This window comes from Aspergillus multicolor, assembly GCF_047715735.1.
Source record: "Aspergillus multicolor strain CBS 133.54 unplaced genomic scaffold BDW74scaffold_3, whole genome shotgun sequence".
In the NCBI taxonomy this organism is placed as follows: Eukaryota; Fungi; Ascomycota; class Eurotiomycetes; order Eurotiales; family Aspergillaceae; genus Aspergillus; species Aspergillus multicolor.
Genome location: NW_027395954.1, coordinates 1,816,609 through 1,834,214, shown reverse-complemented (window position 1 = coordinate 1,834,214; position 17,606 = coordinate 1,816,609). Strand labels below are relative to the sequence as shown.

Genomic DNA, 17,606 nt, shown 5'->3' with positions numbered 1-17,606 from the left:
TTTTCGGTTGCACAATGCTGTCGGGATATTCCTTGAAGAGCTAGGAGCACCAAACGCCATGTATATAACGAACCAACCTGGTACAATCTTTCACAAAGACCTCCTTTTTCATGGCACCCAGGTCTTTGATCCGGATTGACGCCAATGATCTGGAAATATCAGTTGCAGGCTACTTTGGCCTGCGTTGTATACATCAGCACCCTCAGCTACGCCGTCTTACCTTTCTGGACAAGCTACCAACCCGCCATACAGTTTCAACAACCCCTTGAAGGTCCTGGCTGCGATGGCTCGGGAATCGTCGATCCAGACGGTCGATGCAATGGCGACGGAGTTGTTGACAACCCTCCAGACCCCAAAAGAGAAGGGTTTCGGTTTGAAAACCCCTCCACCGACTGCAAGTACGTGAGTCAGATGTACATATACGACGTGTTCAAGGTGCTCGAAAAGGACATGGGCAAGCTCTTCACGTATGTCCACAAGGACGTCGACTTCCACGTCATGGGCCACCACCCGGTTGCGGGTCATTATTACGATCTGCTTCACTTCTATGTGAATGCGCTCCGAAGAGTCTCAGTATGCTTCTCGGAGCATGCGGAGAAATTCGAGGTACATCCACAAGCGATCCATGGCGGGTGCAACAGCCGGTGGTCAGTCCAGGAGATCCAGTTCAAAGGGCTGCTTAATACAGGTACCAAACGGCCACTTTGAATTTGCCCATATGCTGAAGCTGACCCTGGCTAGGTGATAACTTCGACGTGGTCAATGTTTGGGTGACGCGATGGCACGAGGGACAGATGGTGGAGGCTAGGACATATATCGATCAGGGCTCAGTCACCGATGCTCTGAGGAGGAACGAGCTGTGGACAAACGGAACCTCGTATCGGGATAATCCGCAATATATGCCTGGACCTGCTGGGATGCCGGACTTGGATGAGTTGAAGAAGCTGATGCATCGTCCCGGTGGGCGGCGGTATGATGACCTATAAACTGAGAGACCAAATATCGGGTGTAAGATTAGGCTCGACATGTGGAGATATAAAATCTTGAATACATCAATTGAAGCAGAAAAGGATGTTCAGGTTGATAATGAAATGGAAGGAGCCCGGGCCTCGGCAGCGCCTTCCTGATTGGGTAGATGGGCCTCCACACGTGACGTGCTTAGACCACTTTCCATCCATGTTGCTTTTCTTTTGTATCCTGCCCTACCCTCGAGGTTTGGAGAGAGGAGTCGCCAACCATGGCGGAACAGAGTCGGAAACGATCAAGGGTGGCATGTAAATCATGTCAGGCAAGAAAACGCAAATGTTCGGGGGACTCGCCTTGCACTACTTGTGTGCAGTCAGGTACTGCTTGTCACTATGATTTACTCTCGCGCAAGAAAAAAGACATTCGACATTTCCACTCGCAGTCCATGGGGAGCTCACTACTGAGTCCAGCAACAGTCCAGAATGATATCGCGACAAAAAGGCAGGAACAAGACCAGCAGACAAACCCGGCCGCTTTGGCCGGACTCCTGCTGAAAGCTCTCGAGGCAAACTCGGGCGCAGCATTTGCTAGACGTCTCAATCCAAAGAATGACGTGGCTGGTGCTCCAAAGCTACATCTCTTTGGCTGGAATGTTGGAGCACGCTATCCAACACCCGAGTGGGCGCAAGCCCTGGCGTCTGTCAAGTCACGGCCCGTGGTGGAGATCATCAACCGGGACGAGATGCGAACCCTGGCCAACGTTTTCTTTGAGAGGGTGGATCCGTGCTATCCCTTTATTGATCGAGAGACATTGCTGCGTCAGATAAGTAGACGATGGCTGCCGGCCACGACCGAGTCACTGGGCTTTGGACCTTATGATGCGGTACTCTGTGGCGTTGCAGCCTTTGGATACTTATTCTCCCGTCGACAAGCAACGCCAACGGAACTGCAGCTCGTTGAGTCCGCTCGGTCGATTCTTGAGCAGAGCCTGCAGTCGGAGCCACTCTCTCCTGTTGAGACGGTGACGGGCTGGGTGTTACGAGTCGCATATCTTCGCATGACGGCCACGGCGCATGCTGCCTGGATGGCAAGCTGCTCTCTTATGCACCTCATTGAGGCAACAGGCATGCACATTGAGCCCTCATCCAACACAGCGCTCGATATAGCATCACCAAGTGAATCCTGCAACCCAGAAACCCGTCGACGTCTGTTTGCAATGGCCCGCCATCTCAACGTCTGGATATCCTTTGAACTCGGCCGCTCTCGCGTCGTCCTGCAAGGCGCAACCTCCCTTCCACCAAGCCCACGGCAACTTAATTCTACCCCTGGCTTCACGGCCGACCCAGTAATAACAACAGACATCTTCAATCTCCTCCCGGTCTCCGAAAGTCTGGACCCAAACGAAGCACAGGACGTCTCAAATCTCGAAATCGCACTAACCGATGTCCTTGACATCGTCTACACCCAGCCTCATCTCATCCTCGTACAATGCAACCTAATGCTCTGTATCTATCGTCGCCTGCGCGCCCTCAATTCCACCATCACCGGAGACCTTCTGGACCGCGTCCTCGCGCTTTCTGGCAAGGGCCTAAAAGCCGTCTCCGAGCTTGTTACAGTCAACTCGCCCTGGCACCAGATTGCGAATGTACCCTTCCAAGTTGTATGCACGCTATTAGCCATCGATAATCGCGCCTCGCTGGCGATGCTGCGCGATTCTATGCATGTGCTGCACGAGGTTGCTTCCGCTTATGACACGGAGGTCATGCGTGAAGCCTACACCACGGCTTACCTGATGATTATGATGCACCAGCGACGAAAAGAGGAAGACATTCAGATACTTCGGGATGTCTTGCAGTTCAATCCGTCTGTGTCTGTTCCCACGGACACGCCCATCCGAGAGTCTGCTGTGCAGTCGGATCACACCCTAATGGATTACCCAGGGTTCTCCTGGCTGAGCGACATTTTGGTTGATATACCCAGTCTACGGGACTTCGATATGGAGCTGGTATGATGCTACACAGCACGGTCTTTACCTCAACTTCTCATCATCTTTCAATGAACACCAAGATGTTTAACGCCGGGTTACCGTGTCTCTGGGTGACAATGCTATGTTGTCTATCGCGAATCTAAGGTATTACACCGAGCACCAAACGCTCAAGTCACGACATGCCGAGTCGCGGAGGCTTCTATTCAGCTTTATTCCGCTTGTCAGCGCCCCGTTGAGGCTGGGCTCTGATTCCGGATGATCGCGCTACCAAGCCCAATCTCCACAGCACCCACAGGAAGCCAAGAGAAATGACAGCAACTGTGCCTAGTTCAATGGCCTGGCCTCCGAAAATACCGCCTTTTCCCTTTAGTGTCAGGACGGGAACATCCAGTTCTTCCACAAGAGCACCGTCTTCACGAGTAGGCGAAGGGTGTAGCTGATAGAACATGGTCCGAGGACCGAATAATCCCTCCCATCCCAGGTTTACTCGATCGAAGGGGTTCATCCCCATTTTCGTGCCGTCTTCTGCAGTACATGCCCAGAAAACGACAGGCCAGGGCACGAGTGCGGGGCTATATCCTGATTCTGACGGAGGCAGATATCGCAGGTGTAGGGGGACTGTGACGTTCCAGTCTTCCGCGACATGGTCCGGTTCCGACGGACTGGCTAGTTCAAGTAACCAGTTCGAACCCCAGCGGGATACAAACCAGTCTGGCGCTTCGAGGTCCGTCTCACCCGCCACTGCACGCAGAGCGGCCAGATTATGAGACTTGAGGAACAATGGGTCGGTGGTTGAAAGTTGATATTTATCGCCAAATAGTGTCGATGGCAGGGTGAGGTAGGCATGCAGTGCGCATGTCACATGCGGGCGTCCCGGAGGCTCATTGAGAGCTTCCCGAGAGATTGAAATGGTCATGGTAGGATGCATACCGGTCGGAGTCGGGAACGAGACCGAGTACACTGCATCTTCAGCGAGAGGATGGTGTCGCGATGGGAACGAGAATAGCGTAGGTTCTAATAACGGATCAGTCACACAGCTCGTGGGAGATATTTGAGAGCATACTCAATTCCTCATCCTCCCCAACAACGGCCAACAGCCCACCCATCTTTATCTCTTCTGGTTCACTCGCCTGCTCGGCGCCCAAAAGTCCAATCTCCACTTTATCTGTCCCGCCGTCATGCTTCGCAATTATCTCCGTCCATCCCTGTCCGCCCGGAGCTTCTGACCAGTACCCGCTCAGTGTAAGCGCATGCGATATACTATCATAGTTGATATCCACAGCATCGGCAGACAGTATTGACGCCGCCCGTTGTGGACATTTCTCGTCTTTTGTCGGACAAAACTTGTGTTGGATGTATGTGACCAGGTTTTCGAGAGACGGTAGTAACTCATGAAATTGGTATGCGGCCGTCGAAGCGAAGCGTGTAGAGAGAATTGGGGGCGTGATGAACGATGTCTTGACAACATGGCGTCAGTGTCTATCAGGCACTTAACTCAGCCAGCGATCCATACCTCGGGACTCTCACATCGCAACCCGTCATCGAATACCTTGCTCAGCAAGGTGCACAGCGGCTCTCTGCCCAGATTGCATTAGCATATGTATGCCCTGCGACGCCTTCGGCTGATTGAGGCCCACTCACCTCCCCTCAATATCCCTCTTCGCCTTCCCAGCATCAACCGGTGAATAGTATACATGTAACCCGGGGCTTATCCGACTCGAGAACGGCGAAACAGCCTCATACCCCTTCTCGCTAGCCCACCGGATATGGAGCTGGTGACATCGTCGGAGGACCTGCCAGAGCTGTGTACATTCCGTACATTAGCTCGCAACCCAGCAGGTAGCCAATTTGACGACGCGAGACCGCCGAAGGAAAAGGAATGACATGGCATGGTAGGCTGCGCACCTCACTAGGCAGCTCGTCAAAGCTAAATGTCACGCGTTCCTCGCGGGCTGCGTCGAGAGATTGGACGGATAGGGCGTCGCGGGTGAGGGTCGTTTGCGAGGGGTGGAAGGGGGCGGAGGGTTTCTGGATGAAGGTTATTCGCAGGCGCATTGTTGTATCTGCTCAAGATAGGTTTTGGTATGAGGAGGGTGGTAATTGATTGATTGAGGATGGTGTACGCACTTCGTCCGATGCTCTGCTACCCCGACCTCCGCTTGGGCTTGAAGCTTCTTTCCGAATTCGGCCCGATGCGCTGCCGCTTTTATTTGGGATCGGCATGGTTTTGCTGTCATTCCACAAACACCAATAACTTTACTCAACTTCGAACCATTTTCTACGCTGGATCCCAATTATGGACGTCATTTTTGATCCTCGGAAACATGTTCTGGGACACTCGAGTCTACGGTAGCCTTCACTTTGAAAGGTATTTCCTAGGTACAGGGCTTCGGCAATAGCCCTGTACTCGAAGATCAGCACTTCAAAATCAGGCTTGCAAAAATCACTCTACAGGTGTACCGAATAAATCGGAGTACGAATCTATCTATCATACGTTCTTGTAGATATGCTCCTGTTCAAACCGTCCTTATCAGAAGCATATCAGATCTACGGATGATATCATTCCGATCAGCGGAGCCTTCCCCGCAGTGCGCACCAAATTCAAACTCAAAAGATATTCAGTCGGGTTTGATCACGAGCCGCATCAACTCTATTCGGTTTCTGATTATTCACAACCGGAAACTCTACCAGTATGAGTGAGAGCCCAGGCACAGGCTCAAAGGGACGCTCCGCCCTCGTCGTCTACGGTTCCGAGACGGGCAATGCGCAGGATGCCGCCGACGAGGTGGGGGCTTTGGCCGAGCGTCTACATTTCACAACACAGGTTTCTGAATTGAATCATGTCAAGCCGGTTCGTTATCTAGAATGATTGCGCCAATTTGGATTGTGCTAATTACCATTGGCTTGACTCCAGGAATCGTTGAAATCGTATACGATTGTCGTCTTCGCGGTTTCGACGACCGGCCAGGGAGATTTGCCGGCCAATGCGCGGACATTCTGGAGATCGCTGCTTCTGAAGAAACTGCCGCCGACTTTCTTGAGCGGGGTGAACTTTACATGGTTTGGGCTGGGCGATAGCTCGTATCCGAAGTTCAATTGGGCAGCGCGGAAATTGTATAAGAGGTTACTACAGCTCGGTGCGGAGGAGATACACCCCGGTGGAGAGGCGGACCACCAGCACCCTGAGGGGTATGCACTTCATTCCATCCCATAGCCATGCGCTAATATGGCTATAGCTTGGAGGGCACATTTATCCCTTGGTTGACTGGATTCCGAAAGCACTTGTTGGACAAATATCCCCTTCCTGAAGGGAAGGATCCGATACCGGACGACGTCCAATTGCCGCCAAAATGGGTTCTGCAAGTACGAGACCAGGAAGTAGGGACTTTGGAAGAAGCGAGTTCTCTCAATGGAGATAATGCGGCAGTGTCCGGAGATTTTTCGGAGTCATATCGCCTCGACAATGATCAACGGCCACTCCACAATAGCTTAACAGCATCGCTTGTCCAGAACAGACGTGTAACCCCAGAAACACACTGGCAAGACGTGCGACATTTGGTTTTGACGGTCCCCGACCCTGTTTCATATGCTCCAGGGGACGTGATAGCCATCACACCAAAGAATACCCCGGAGGATGTCCAGAGTCTCATCGAGATGATGGGTTGGCAGGAGCAAGCGGACCAGCTTGTCTCTTTAGTCCCTCGGGATAGCACACGATCCACGAACGATTTACCCACTCCGCCCATTCACAACCTTGAATCCCACCCTAGATTGACTTTGCGAGAGCTACTGATAAACTATTTAGATATCAGAGCAATCCCTCGCCGGTCATTCTTCGGGGCTATCGCACACTATACAACATATGAGATGCATAAGGAGCGACTACTAGAGTTCACCAATCCAGAATATCTTGACGAATTCTGGGACTACACCACGCGCCCCAGGCGCAGCATTCTCGAGATTCTGCACGAGTTTGATACTGTCAAAATTCCGTGGCAGCACGCAACGTCCGCTTTCCCCATCTTTCGAGGAAGGCAGTTCAGCATTGGAAGTGGCGGAGAGCTGAAGCGATCACCAGATGGCGGTGCAAGATTCGAACTCTTGATCGCCATCGTCAAGTACCGAACCGTGATCAAGAAAATAAGGGAGGGGGTTTGCACGAAATATATTTCAAACCTCCGGCCTGGCAGCACCCTCAGAGTCCAACTGCAGCGTGGCGGCCTCAACTCGTCTGTCGGCCAACTAGTTGGACCAACGATGCTGATCGGGCCAGGCACAGGTGTTGCACCTTTACGATCCATGCTATGGGAAAAGGCCGCGATAGTCAAGTCCTATCAAGAAGAGAACCCGGGCGTAGATCCGCCCATCGAGCCCACAATCCTCGTCTACGGCGGTCGTAATCGGGCCGCTGATTTCTTCTTTGAAGACGAGTGGCAGCAACTGAGCGACCTCATCAAACTCAAAATCATCACGGCCTTTTCGAGAGACCAGAAGCAGAAGGTATACGTCCAGGATGTCATCCGGGAAAACTCGAGCCTCGTCTTCAACCTCCTGCACGACAAGGGCGGCGCTGTGTTTGTTTGTGGCTCCTCCGGGCGGATGCCACAGGCTGTCAGGGAGGCTTTGACAGAGGCATTCCAGTTTGGAAACGAGGCTGGAACACAACAGTTCAGCCGGCGAGAAGCTGAGGATTATCTAGTCGGGATGGAGAAGACGGGGAGGTATAAACAAGAGACATGGTAGATAGAAGGCCCCTCTGTAGATAGATAGTAGGCTGACACCTGTACATACCCCAAAAGCCGGCTGCATGATGATCTGAATAGAAGAATAGAGCAGTCATCCTATCACATAGCAAGGATGAATCTCGTGTACAACATCAACATGCATTCGCATGCCATCGGCGAGACGGCTATTTGCGGTTGGTGAAGGCGGCCATAACCTCGGCTGCGGGACAACCTAGGAAGCGAACGAGTTGCTGGGCGGAGAGCCGACTGGAGCGGGCCGCTGACTGTTTTCTGCCGGTCACCGTCCGAGGTCACCGTCCACTGTCCGATCAACTCCTTCAAGACCTTCACTCCCCGCACGCATTCTAGGAGTCGATTGCTGGATCATATCTCGCGTGGAAACCTTTTAAAGCACATACTAAACATGGCCAGCGGACTGCGGATTCTCGTCCCCGTCAAGCGGGTGATTGACTATGCTGTGAGTTTTGCCTTTGGAGCTCCGTTCTCGGCGCAGTTTCCATCCCCGAATTGTCGTCTGCCGGTTGTCGAGATGTGCTGTGCCCTGACACTTCGAGGGAATTTCCAGGCTGTGCCCACCTCTCTGCAACGTATATACTAACTCAAACAGATCAAACCCCGAATCAACAAGGCCCAAACGGGTGTCGAAATCGCAGGCGTCAAGCACTCCCTCAACCCCTTCGACGAACTCTCCGTCGAAGAAGCCGTCCGCCTTCGTGAGCGCAAGGGGCCCCTGAAGGTCGAAAACATCCTTGCCCTCTCCGCTGGTGGCCCCAAATGCGCCGACACCCTCCGCACAGCGATGGCTATGGGCGCCGACCGCGCGTTCCACATCGACGTCCCCGACAGCAACGACGGCGGCCTGGAACCTCTGACCGTCGCCAAGACGCTGCGCGCTGTTGTCGAGAAGGAGAACATCAACCTGGTTCTGCTCGGAAAGCAGGCTATTGACGGAGACCAGGGGCAGACGGGTCAGATGCTTGCGGGTCTCTTGGGCTGGCCGCAGGCAACGCAGGCGAGCAAGGTTGAGATTAAGGATGAGGCAGGGACTGTTGAGGTGACGCATGAGGTTGACGGTGGTGTTGAGACGCTCAGGGCGAAGCTGCCGATGATTATCACGACTGATTTGCGACTGAACGAGCCGCGGTACGCTAGTCTACCGAACATCATGAAGGCGAAGAAGAAGCCTCTGGAGAAGAAGACGCTGGCGGATCTGGGTGTGGAGGACAAGAGGCGGCTGAAGACTCTCAAGGTTACGGGTGAGTCCTATGGGGTTTTGGTTTCGATGTGGTGTGATGCTGACTTGTTACAGAACCTCCTGCCCGCCAGGGTGGTGGCAAGGTCGAGGATGTTGACGGCCTGATCTCCAAGCTGAAAGAGCTTGGTGCTCTGTGATGGTGATGTACATGATAGTGTTCGATTATGACTAGCTAGACAGGTATTTATTTTCATTCCAAGTTTACAAGTTCATCCATGGCATGGCAGCAGATGCCCAATGCACCACCCCGGTATATACCCGCAAAACCATGTGGCATTGACAGATGAAAACACCAAATGCTAGCAATCGCGAACCCCTTACCTAGGTACCGAACCAAGTGCCGAAGATGCTCCCACAGGAATCCAATCCCGACGATCTCACCACTATCAACATACACAGCAACATGACATGTCAGCAGCAACAATCCAACGAGGATGCACTATGCTCCCCAAAACCTCAATTCCGAGCTTCCGAAGCATAGCCCTGAACGGTCGCTTATGGCAATTGCCGAAGCATGGTGGCGCCCCTAGCAATCTCGTGGGCATGCACTATCCCTGCTCGCCATGGGCCATGGACATGACCCATCCATCCCCGTATGCCATAAGCGGGAACAGAGTACGCCGCACATATGCATGGCACCATGTCTGGCAGTTGCCGCCGTAGATGAACGCCAGTTCGGCCGGAGCTAATGCGCCAGGGCTCCGCTGGGACCGGGATGCTGGATCGGATATATCCCCTGCGATTGCCAATTCTCGTGGACACGGAGACTCCGAAATCCGCATGCTGGCACGGTTGAGTAGCGTATGTGAGGTGTCTGCGGGGAATGCATTGGATCCTCAAAAGTTCGTCGCGTAGAGCGGTTGTTTGTGGGGAGTCCGTTGGTGGACTCTAGGTCAACGTCTGTAGACTACAGTCCCATGTATCTGTAGCTTTGGGAGAAGAGGAGACGGGGCGGATAGAGGAATGTTTGCTGTGCTTTTCCCGCTTTGGTCGTGTCATATTGAATATTGAGGGGCCGTTGCTATGGAGTGTCTAGCTATTCAGTAGAGAGATGATCTGCATTAGAGCACCACCAGTAGTCTGTTCAGAATGCGTGCTATAGCACTAAAGCTCTTAGCAGAAGTAGGTAGAAACAGGTTATGGTCAGTTCCCCGATCTCGGGAGCCCAATTCTAGCGCTGTCTCAGGAAATCGTTCCAGAAATGCGGATCAACGCCCAACAGTCGTCTTAAATCCCCACAGAGTTAAGTATACGGGGTATATCTTCGCAAGCTGAGACAAGATCCGATTCTTTAGTTTTACTGCAATACTGGATGAATGATCCAGAGTTTTCCTTGTGTCTGGAAGAGTGCACCTCCTGTACACAAAATCAATGCGAACTCCTTAAGATACTGTACCCCGAGCCCCTGCATATGATATGTATGCATGGCGCTTGTAGCAAACAACGAACACATGGTCGATTCGCCAGCGGGCCAGCATCAATAACAGGTCCAAGGCAGTACGGAAAAGGATCTCCAAATAGTGGGCTATCAAGTGATGGGCAAGGCTATTGCATTTGGACAGTCCAGATTGAAATCTCTGCTCAAATAGCCTCGGCGCATCGCATCAATCAATGTAGTTTGCGAACGCGATCGCAAACTACGCCGGAAAGAGAAGGTCTCAACAGTGTCCGCCGGTGACAACAAAGTGACATACATACATCTACAGATTTCCTTTGCGCTAGGCGATGGCGATGCAAGTATACGGTGGGGACGCTAGGATACATCAGGTACAGACCCAGTGCCCACCATGGAGACCAGAAGCCTAACACAGGCGCAGGGTCTGCCTTTCATTTCCGATGGAAAAGTCCGTCTGTCGAAGTGGTCCAGGCCAGGCTAGACTAGAGTGCTGTCAGGGCTCCCGTCGTTCCGGGTTGCCGGTTACAGTTAAGAACTTCAGATGGACGGCCATGCTGAAGAAATATTAGGCGACGATCGCGATCAGATGAGGGTTCTAGTCTTGACTTCTTTGACGGGGACGCCGGAGGATAAAAGGATCAGATCTAGATCAAAGCAAGGAAGAAAGACACCGTTTACCCGATCGCTATTGTTTAGTTTAATTATCTAGGGACGGAGCTAAGGGAGGCTAGCTGAACTGAGGGCCACTCATGGGGGGCTGAGGTATTGGAGCTGAGCTGTGAGCTGTCATATTTTGCGACTTGATACATTCGATAGTTGAAGGCTGGCTGGATAGGTGCCCCTTGTACGATAGGCTAGGGTTGGTAGGGAGAGAAATATCGAACTGGAACGGGACACACGCCCTGTTTACCCTATCCTATTGTTCAGGTAGGTCAGCACTTTGGGTCCCGATTTCTGTCTGTGCGGGAAAATTCTGTATATTTAATGTTATTTTTTTTTTGGTTGAGGTTTTGAGAGGCCCATCGGGTACGTGGATGATGACGATTGAGCTTCAGTCTGTTGGACTGTCTGCGAGAAAGCATAAGACGATAAGACTGATGAGAAATACCTGCATGATCTTGTAGTAGAGTTCAAGTAAACAAGTATACAGGAGATAGTTTACGGAGCACTCATTGCTTTTGTAAGCGTGTACTCCGTAGTTGATGAGCGATAGTTCTATGAAGACGCTTATCGATCAGAGTCAAGACCAAGTGGGCTTCCTATGATGCCATGATCCATGATCCATCTCCTCCGTCATACTCCTCACTCTAGCCTCGTTTCTTTTTCCCCTCCTCTGCTTCTGCAGCCTTTAGTAGTTTGTGCCTTGAGTCTCCTCTTTCCATTGGCTGTCGCTCCAGCCTTTTAGTTGCTGTTCCGATCCAGCCGTTAGGTTGGATGGTTGATGAAAAAAAAAAAAGGCCTGACTGGGCCGATGCCTGCCTGCTTACCAGTACTTATTGGGCTTATGCAGCCTACGTATCCCATGTTGCTGGCTCTTTTCTTTCCTTCTTCCTCTCCTTCCTTCGCCGTTTGAGACCTGTATCTACTGTCAACTTGATTCCTGCGATATACTTGGCGACGCATCATACATCATCACCATTATCGGCGACAGAGTATATATTGGCCGCCGCAACAACACCTTGATCAAGGGATATTAAAATCTAATCCGCTTACCGACCAGATCCGAAAAGCCGTCTTACAAAGTAAGTAGTCCGCAGTTTGTTCCTTGGTTACTTCCCCGAATCCCCAGAAGAGCCTGCTTGCGGTGGTCCGCGGTTCCGACTTCCCTCCTTCTGTTGCCACACATCTGACCTCCCGCAGAGCTCAGGAAACCTGCTTCAGTTCATCGGTTAAAGCGAGTATCAGTCTGATAAATAGTTTCTTATTCCCAGTCGGCCGAGTGGCTTATCTTGCGCTTGCATTCCAGCGTCAGGCGTGCATTCTTCGGCTGTGGCAGCGAATACCTGCGCCGGGACCCATCCTGCATTCTTCGGCGCATTTGTACCCTACAGCTGAGATCCTGCTGTTTCCGGCGGTTCCGATTTTAACCAGCCCAGCGTCTGCATATATAGCGCGCTCAGCCGCCGCTCTAGTCATCGACTCCTCTAATCGTGTTACCCGCCATCACCGTCGTCGCAGGCGGGAGCCGCTCCAACATTTGAAATGGCTCCCACGTTCTGGGAAAGAACAAAGGGGACCTCCAAGAAGGGCTTCGATAAGGCATGGCATGCATTGGACAAGCTGGGGGATCCCGTCAATCGATTGTCGAACAGGGTCGGCGCCGAGGCATTCTGGCCTATGACCATTGATAAGGAAAGCGACAAGGCGGCTCGAATTCTGCGGAGCTTCTGCAAAGATGGCTTTTATGCTGACGCAGAGGCCGATCGACAGAGCGCTGATAATCATATCAACAAGGAAACCGGGAAGATCGATAAACCAAAGGGCAAGCAGCGGGTGATAAAGAAGATTCCCACCGAAGTCATCCAGAAGGCCAAGGGCATAGCGATCTTCACAACCATGCGAACTGGTTTATGGCTGAGTGGCTCCGGTGGCAGTGGTGTCCTTTTAGCCCGTATTCCCGAAACAGGGGAATGGAGTCCGCCTTCTGGTATCATGCTGCACACGGCCGGTATTGGGTTTCTTGCTGGCATCGATATCTACGACTGCGTGGTCGTCATCAACACCTACGAAGCTTTGGAGGCTTTCAAGAAGGTTCGATGCACATTAGGTGGTGAGGTTAGTGCTTCGGCTGGTCCAGTTGGAATGGGAGGAGTGCTCGATTCGGAGGTTCACAAGAGGCAAGCTCCGATTTGGACCTATATGAAGAGCCGAGGACTGTATGCTGGTGTTCAAGTAGACGGCACTATCATCATCGAGCGTACCGACGAGAACGAACGATTCTATGGCGAACGCATTTCCGTTACCGACATCTTGGCCGGTAAGGCCAAACACCCGCCTGCGTCTATTGAACCTTTACTGCAAACAATAAAGGCCGCCCAAGGAGATACAGACGTGAAGGAGGATCTAATCCCGCCCCCGGGTGAAACCCCTGGAGACGTGGATCTAGAGCAGCCCGCTTTGTTCGGCGTTCCAGACCCAGAGGATCCCGATCCATTTGGGGTCAAGGCACTGGAAGCTGAAGGCCTCTTCATCCGCGAAGCTGGTTCCAAAACCCGACCGAGCCATGAAGCCTTTGAATTCAAGCCCAACCCAGGAAGCCCCATCTACGCATCTTTCCGGCGAAGTACGGAGAGTTCGCGGCGTAACAGCTGGCGTACCAGTGTCCAAAGCTACGTGAGTGTAGACAGAGGCACTCAGACATTCGACGAACCCTTATCTGCCCCGACATCTATTAGCCGCGCATCGTCACGAAGCAATCGCGACTTTTCCGAGCCAAAGGCGTCCCCGTCTGAACACGACGAGGCTCGCTGGGATACTGTTATCCCTGAACACCACGAAACTAGCTTCCGCAGTCAGGACGATGGCGTGCTGGACAAGTTCATCAATGATGAAGATCTCAAGGTGCACGAGGTCAGCAGTGCTAGGATCTCGAGACGCGACAGTTCTACTAGTTTCAACCCTCCCCTGACCGTGGAGGTTCCCGCAGCGCCTGTTGAGGTTAAACGCCAGTCCCCTACTTTCACCCGTGCTCGCCTCGTTACCATTCCGAAAAGACAGCCTCCTTCTCTCCCACCTCGGAACCCCCAGCGAGCGTCGACTGCATCGACTTCCACTCCAGTTTCTCCGAACCCTTACGCTATCTCCGACGACAACCGCTCGATCAGCTCCATATCTACCCGTGCGTCTGCCAGTGGACACGCCGCTTTGACAGACAGCACCAAGAAAATCCTCGATACTATCACGTCGCCAACCGAGTCAAACAAAGCATCGTCGATTAAAGATGACGATTTCCACTCCGTCTCTAGTGTTCATTCATCGGATTCAGTACCGGCAAGGGGTCCCAGCACAGACACATCCAGCCCGAAGACTCGACCGGCCGCAAAGGACCTTCCCTCCACTGCGCAAGATGGAAATGGAGATGCAACAACCACAAGGCGTTAAACATACAAGTCTACCGTCAGCCCTAATTCCTGTTCCGACATTCTTCGATACCCTGTCTTCTGTTGTTTTACTTTAATTCTGGCTTCGTTGTATATATCAGCTTCAGCTTGTCATTACTATATCTTTGTGCTGAAGCTTGCGGCTTCGCATATCTGGTTTGCGGCGGCGACTCTCAACTTCTCCAGCGATGTCTATTCATTGAGCATTATTTGCATTGTTTCACAGCGTTGGGGCGTTGGCGGATGCTGGGAATAGCATGGGCACACTTCTTGGTCGGCGAATCTGCTTGAAATGGTTAGATTGTAAGATAGCGCATTCTTTTGAGTTATATATCCCAATAAGTTTAATAAGTTTGTATGTTTACCTGCTTTCACTTCCTTCAACTACATTATCAGGTAGTATTCCGCTCGCGGCCGACTAAGGTTCGGCTGTATCTCGGAACCACCCCCAAGGTAGACTAGAGTCATTAGATTCCAGACTCAGACCAGTCGAGGCCCGAGAGCGATAAAGGACAATAAATTTGTTGATCATCAAAAGTAATCACAGTTACACTGAAACTCGAGATAAAGAGCGCCAAGCGCCTTGGAGAAGCTTAGGGCCAGTCGTCGCTGCTCCACGGTTACATTGATCGACAGCCTCGCCGGTTAGCACTGCTTATTGACCTCCCTATTGCGTCCGCTCTTTGATTGCCTCGCGGGGAAGGTGCATACATAAAACCATGGATATCCCCGTCGACGAATCCGCCTTGTCTACGCTGATTTCAAATTGGGCTGCGCGGGTGCTGCCGAGTCTCTCAATGCCCTCGTTGTCATCGGCTGTAGCGCTCTCCGCGGGCCTGGTCAACCTGGTTGCCGGCCAATATTTCCCTCCTATCACTACTGAAGATGTCAAGGTCATCCACTCCAAGCACCAAGAGGGTGTCAGGATCTCTTACAAAGAGGTATGATCCATGATCAATAATTTCCTCTCAAGAGGTCTAACCGCTGGCAGCCTGAAATCTGCGAGACAACCCCGGGAGTGAAATCTTATTCGGGTTATGTCCATCTCCCTGCAGGCACATTGAATGACCTGGGTTTGGACCAAGACTATCCCATCAACTCATTTTTTTGGTTCTTCGAGTCCCGCAATGACCCTGTCAATGCGCCGCTGTCGATATGGATGAACGGCGGTCCGGGAAGTTCGTCTATGATCGGCCTCATGCAGGAGAATGGACCATGTCGGGTCAACATTGATTCCAACTCTACGGAGCTGAACCCCTGGTCATGGAACAACTACGTAAATATGCTCTACATCGACCAGCCGAACCAGGTCGGTTTCAGCTACGATGTGCCCACCAATGGGACATACGATCAATTGACGGGTGTCCGTGACGTCTCGAAATGGACGACCGTCCCGGAGCAGAACAATACGTTCTATGTGGGCACTTTTCCCAGCCTGAACGCCTCATCCGCGGCCAATACCACCCAAAATGCGGCTCGCGCTCTTTGGGCCTTTGCGCAGACATGGTTTACTGAGTTCCCCGCCTACAAACCCCATGACGACCGGGTCAGCATCTGGACCGAGTCCTATGGAGGCCGTTATGGTCCGTCTTTCACTGCGTTTTTCCAGGAGCAGAATGAGAAGATCGCCAATGGCTCGCTTACCGCCGCGGGAGAATCGCATTACATTCACCTCGACACACTCGGAATCATCAACGGCTGTATTGATTTGCTTGTGCAGTCGCCGTCGTACCCTGAAATAGCGTACAACAACACGTATGGTATCGAGGCAATCAACGAGACCATCTATGATTTCGCGATGAATGCGTGGAGCAAACCGGGCGGCTGCAAGGATCAGATCATTAGATGTCGCGAACTTGCTGCCGAGGGCGATCCTCTCATGTATGGTAACAACAGGACGGTGAACGCTGCATGCGCAGCAGCGGACCGCTACTGTGCTAACAACGTGGAGGGGCCATACCCTCTGTTCTCCGGACGAGGATACTACGACATTGCCCATTTCGACCCCGACCCTTTCCCTCCCCCATACTACCTCGGCTATTTGAGTCAGCACTGGGTGCAGGAAGCCCTTGGAGTCCCCATCAACTTTACAGAGTCGGTTGACAGCGTTTATGCTGGGTTTAGCTCCACCGGCGACTACCCACGATCCGATGTTCGTGGCTACTTGGAGGATATCGCGTACGTGCTCGACTCTGGCATCAAGGTGGCTCTCGTTTATGGTGATCGGGATTATGCCTGCCCTTGGAATGGCGGCGAGGAGGTGAGTCTGCAGGTTGACTACAGCGATGCAGACAAATTTCGCGCTGCCGGGTACGCACCGCTGCAGACCAACTCTTCGTACGTCGGCGGTCTTGTACGTCAGCATGGGAACTTCTCCTTCACTCGAGTCTATCAAGCCGGCCACGAAGTGCCTGCGTATCAGCCCGAGACTGCGTATGAAATTTTCCATCGAGCCATGTTCAACCGTGATATCGCGACAGGAAAGATCTCGACAGCTCGAAATGGCACGTATTCCACCACAGGTCCCTCTTCGACCTGGAACGTCACCAACACCGTTCCTGACAGCCCGGCGCCAACTTGTTACATTCTTTCTCTGGGGTCATACTGTACGGATGAACAGATTGTGAGCGTGGCCAACGGGACTGCACTGATTAAGGATTATATAGTGGTGGATGAGAGTGCTGCTTAGCCAGGACGGAGTTTAGGACATGGACGTGGACGTGGTTCGTCGCGTATATATACCGAGCTGTCTGTGGATTATGCATGTAGATAAATGTCGGTGACCGATGGTACACCAATTGGAATAAAACTGGAGTAGATGATCTGGAGTGCAGTGGATCTTGACTGGCCAAGCGTATCCGGAACAGGCAATTTGAGGTTGTAGCGCGGCCACTTTCAGGCACCCTCGGCCACTGTCAACTCCCAATCTCGCACAATATATTATTGCCAGTGTACAATTCCCATCAAGACACTTCTGCCTCTATTTATTGCAACTCGACATATTCTCAAGCCAACCAGTGTCACTCCACGACCTCAGTGGTGGAAGCTTCTGGAATCTTCGATTGGCTGGCTGCGGTCAACGTCACACGTCACGTCTGGGGCTCTTTCAAGATCGCCCTGCCGTCACTCAAGGCACCATCTGACACTGCCTGATCCT

The 17,606-nt window shown here is 52.3% G+C and overlaps 5 protein-coding genes across 5 annotated transcripts; 4 read left to right on the top strand and 1 right to left on the bottom strand.

Annotated features, from left to right (window-relative positions):
• Window positions 1-144: 144 nt before the first annotated feature.
• Window positions 145-2,977, top strand: BDW74DRAFT_165875 (uncharacterized protein; the record flags this gene model as incomplete). Its single annotated transcript, XM_073726473.1, has 3 exons — window positions 145-688; window positions 742-970; window positions 1,252-2,977. 3 exons carry the CDS (start codon window positions 145-147, stop codon window positions 2,975-2,977), a joined length of 2,499 nt encoding a protein of 832 aa, XP_073588132.1.
• Window positions 2,978-3,064: 87 nt separating this feature from the next.
• Window positions 3,065-5,052, bottom strand: BDW74DRAFT_80767 (uncharacterized protein). Its single transcript, XM_073733791.1, has 5 exons — window positions 4,859-5,052; window positions 4,595-4,755; window positions 4,467-4,530; window positions 4,017-4,410; window positions 3,065-3,967 (listed from the first exon to the last, which is right to left on the bottom strand). The coding sequence occupies exons 1-5, from the start codon at window positions 5,006-5,008 to the stop codon at window positions 3,153-3,155; spliced, it is 1,584 nt and encodes a 527-aa protein (XP_073588131.1). The 5' UTR covers window positions 5,009-5,052; the 3' UTR covers window positions 3,065-3,152.
• Window positions 5,053-5,645: 593 nt separating this feature from the next.
• Window positions 5,646-9,090, top strand: BDW74DRAFT_165873 (uncharacterized protein; the record flags this gene model as incomplete). Its single annotated transcript, XM_073726472.1, has 6 exons — window positions 5,646-5,804; window positions 5,868-6,111; window positions 6,264-7,692; window positions 8,110-8,155; window positions 8,306-8,954; window positions 9,008-9,090. The coding sequence occupies 6 exons, from the start codon at window positions 5,646-5,648 to the stop codon at window positions 9,088-9,090; spliced, it is 2,610 nt and encodes an 869-aa protein (XP_073588130.1).
• Window positions 9,091-12,551: 3,461 nt separating this feature from the next.
• On the top strand, window positions 12,552-14,450 carry BDW74DRAFT_165872 (uncharacterized protein; the record flags this gene model as incomplete). Its single annotated transcript, XM_073726471.1, has 1 exon — window positions 12,552-14,450. The coding sequence occupies one exon, from the start codon at window positions 12,552-12,554 to the stop codon at window positions 14,448-14,450; it is 1,899 nt and encodes a 632-aa protein (XP_073588129.1).
• A 522-nt stretch (window positions 14,451-14,972) lies between these two features.
• Window positions 14,973-17,520, top strand: cp1 (putative carboxypeptidase S1). The gene is made up of 2 exons (XM_073733790.1): window positions 14,973-15,390; window positions 15,441-17,520. Exons 1-2 carry the CDS (start codon window positions 15,169-15,171, stop codon window positions 17,136-17,138), a joined length of 1,920 nt encoding a protein of 639 aa, XP_073588128.1. The 5' UTR covers window positions 14,973-15,168; the 3' UTR covers window positions 17,139-17,520.
• Window positions 17,521-17,606: the final 86 nt, after the last annotated feature.

Excerpts from the sequence above, each read along its gene's own strand:
- BDW74DRAFT_80767 (XM_073733791.1), bottom strand. The coding sequence starts at position 5,008 with ATGCGCCTGCGAATAACCTTCATCCAGAAACCCTCCGCCCCCTTCCAC. Across the intron at positions 4,756-4,858 it reads TTGACGAGCTGCCTAGTGAG|CTCTGGCAGGTCCTCCGACG; the intron begins GTGCGCAGCCTA and ends GAATGTACACAG. Across the intron at positions 4,411-4,466 it reads TGCGATGTGAGAGTCCCGAG|ACATCGTTCATCACGCCCCC; the intron begins GTATGGATCGCT and ends CATGTTGTCAAG.
- cp1 (XM_073733790.1), top strand. The coding sequence starts at position 15,169 with ATGGATATCCCCGTCGACGAATCCGCCTTGTCTACGCTGATTTCAAAT. Across the intron at positions 15,391-15,440 it reads TCAGGATCTCTTACAAAGAG|CCTGAAATCTGCGAGACAAC; the intron begins GTATGATCCATG and ends AACCGCTGGCAG.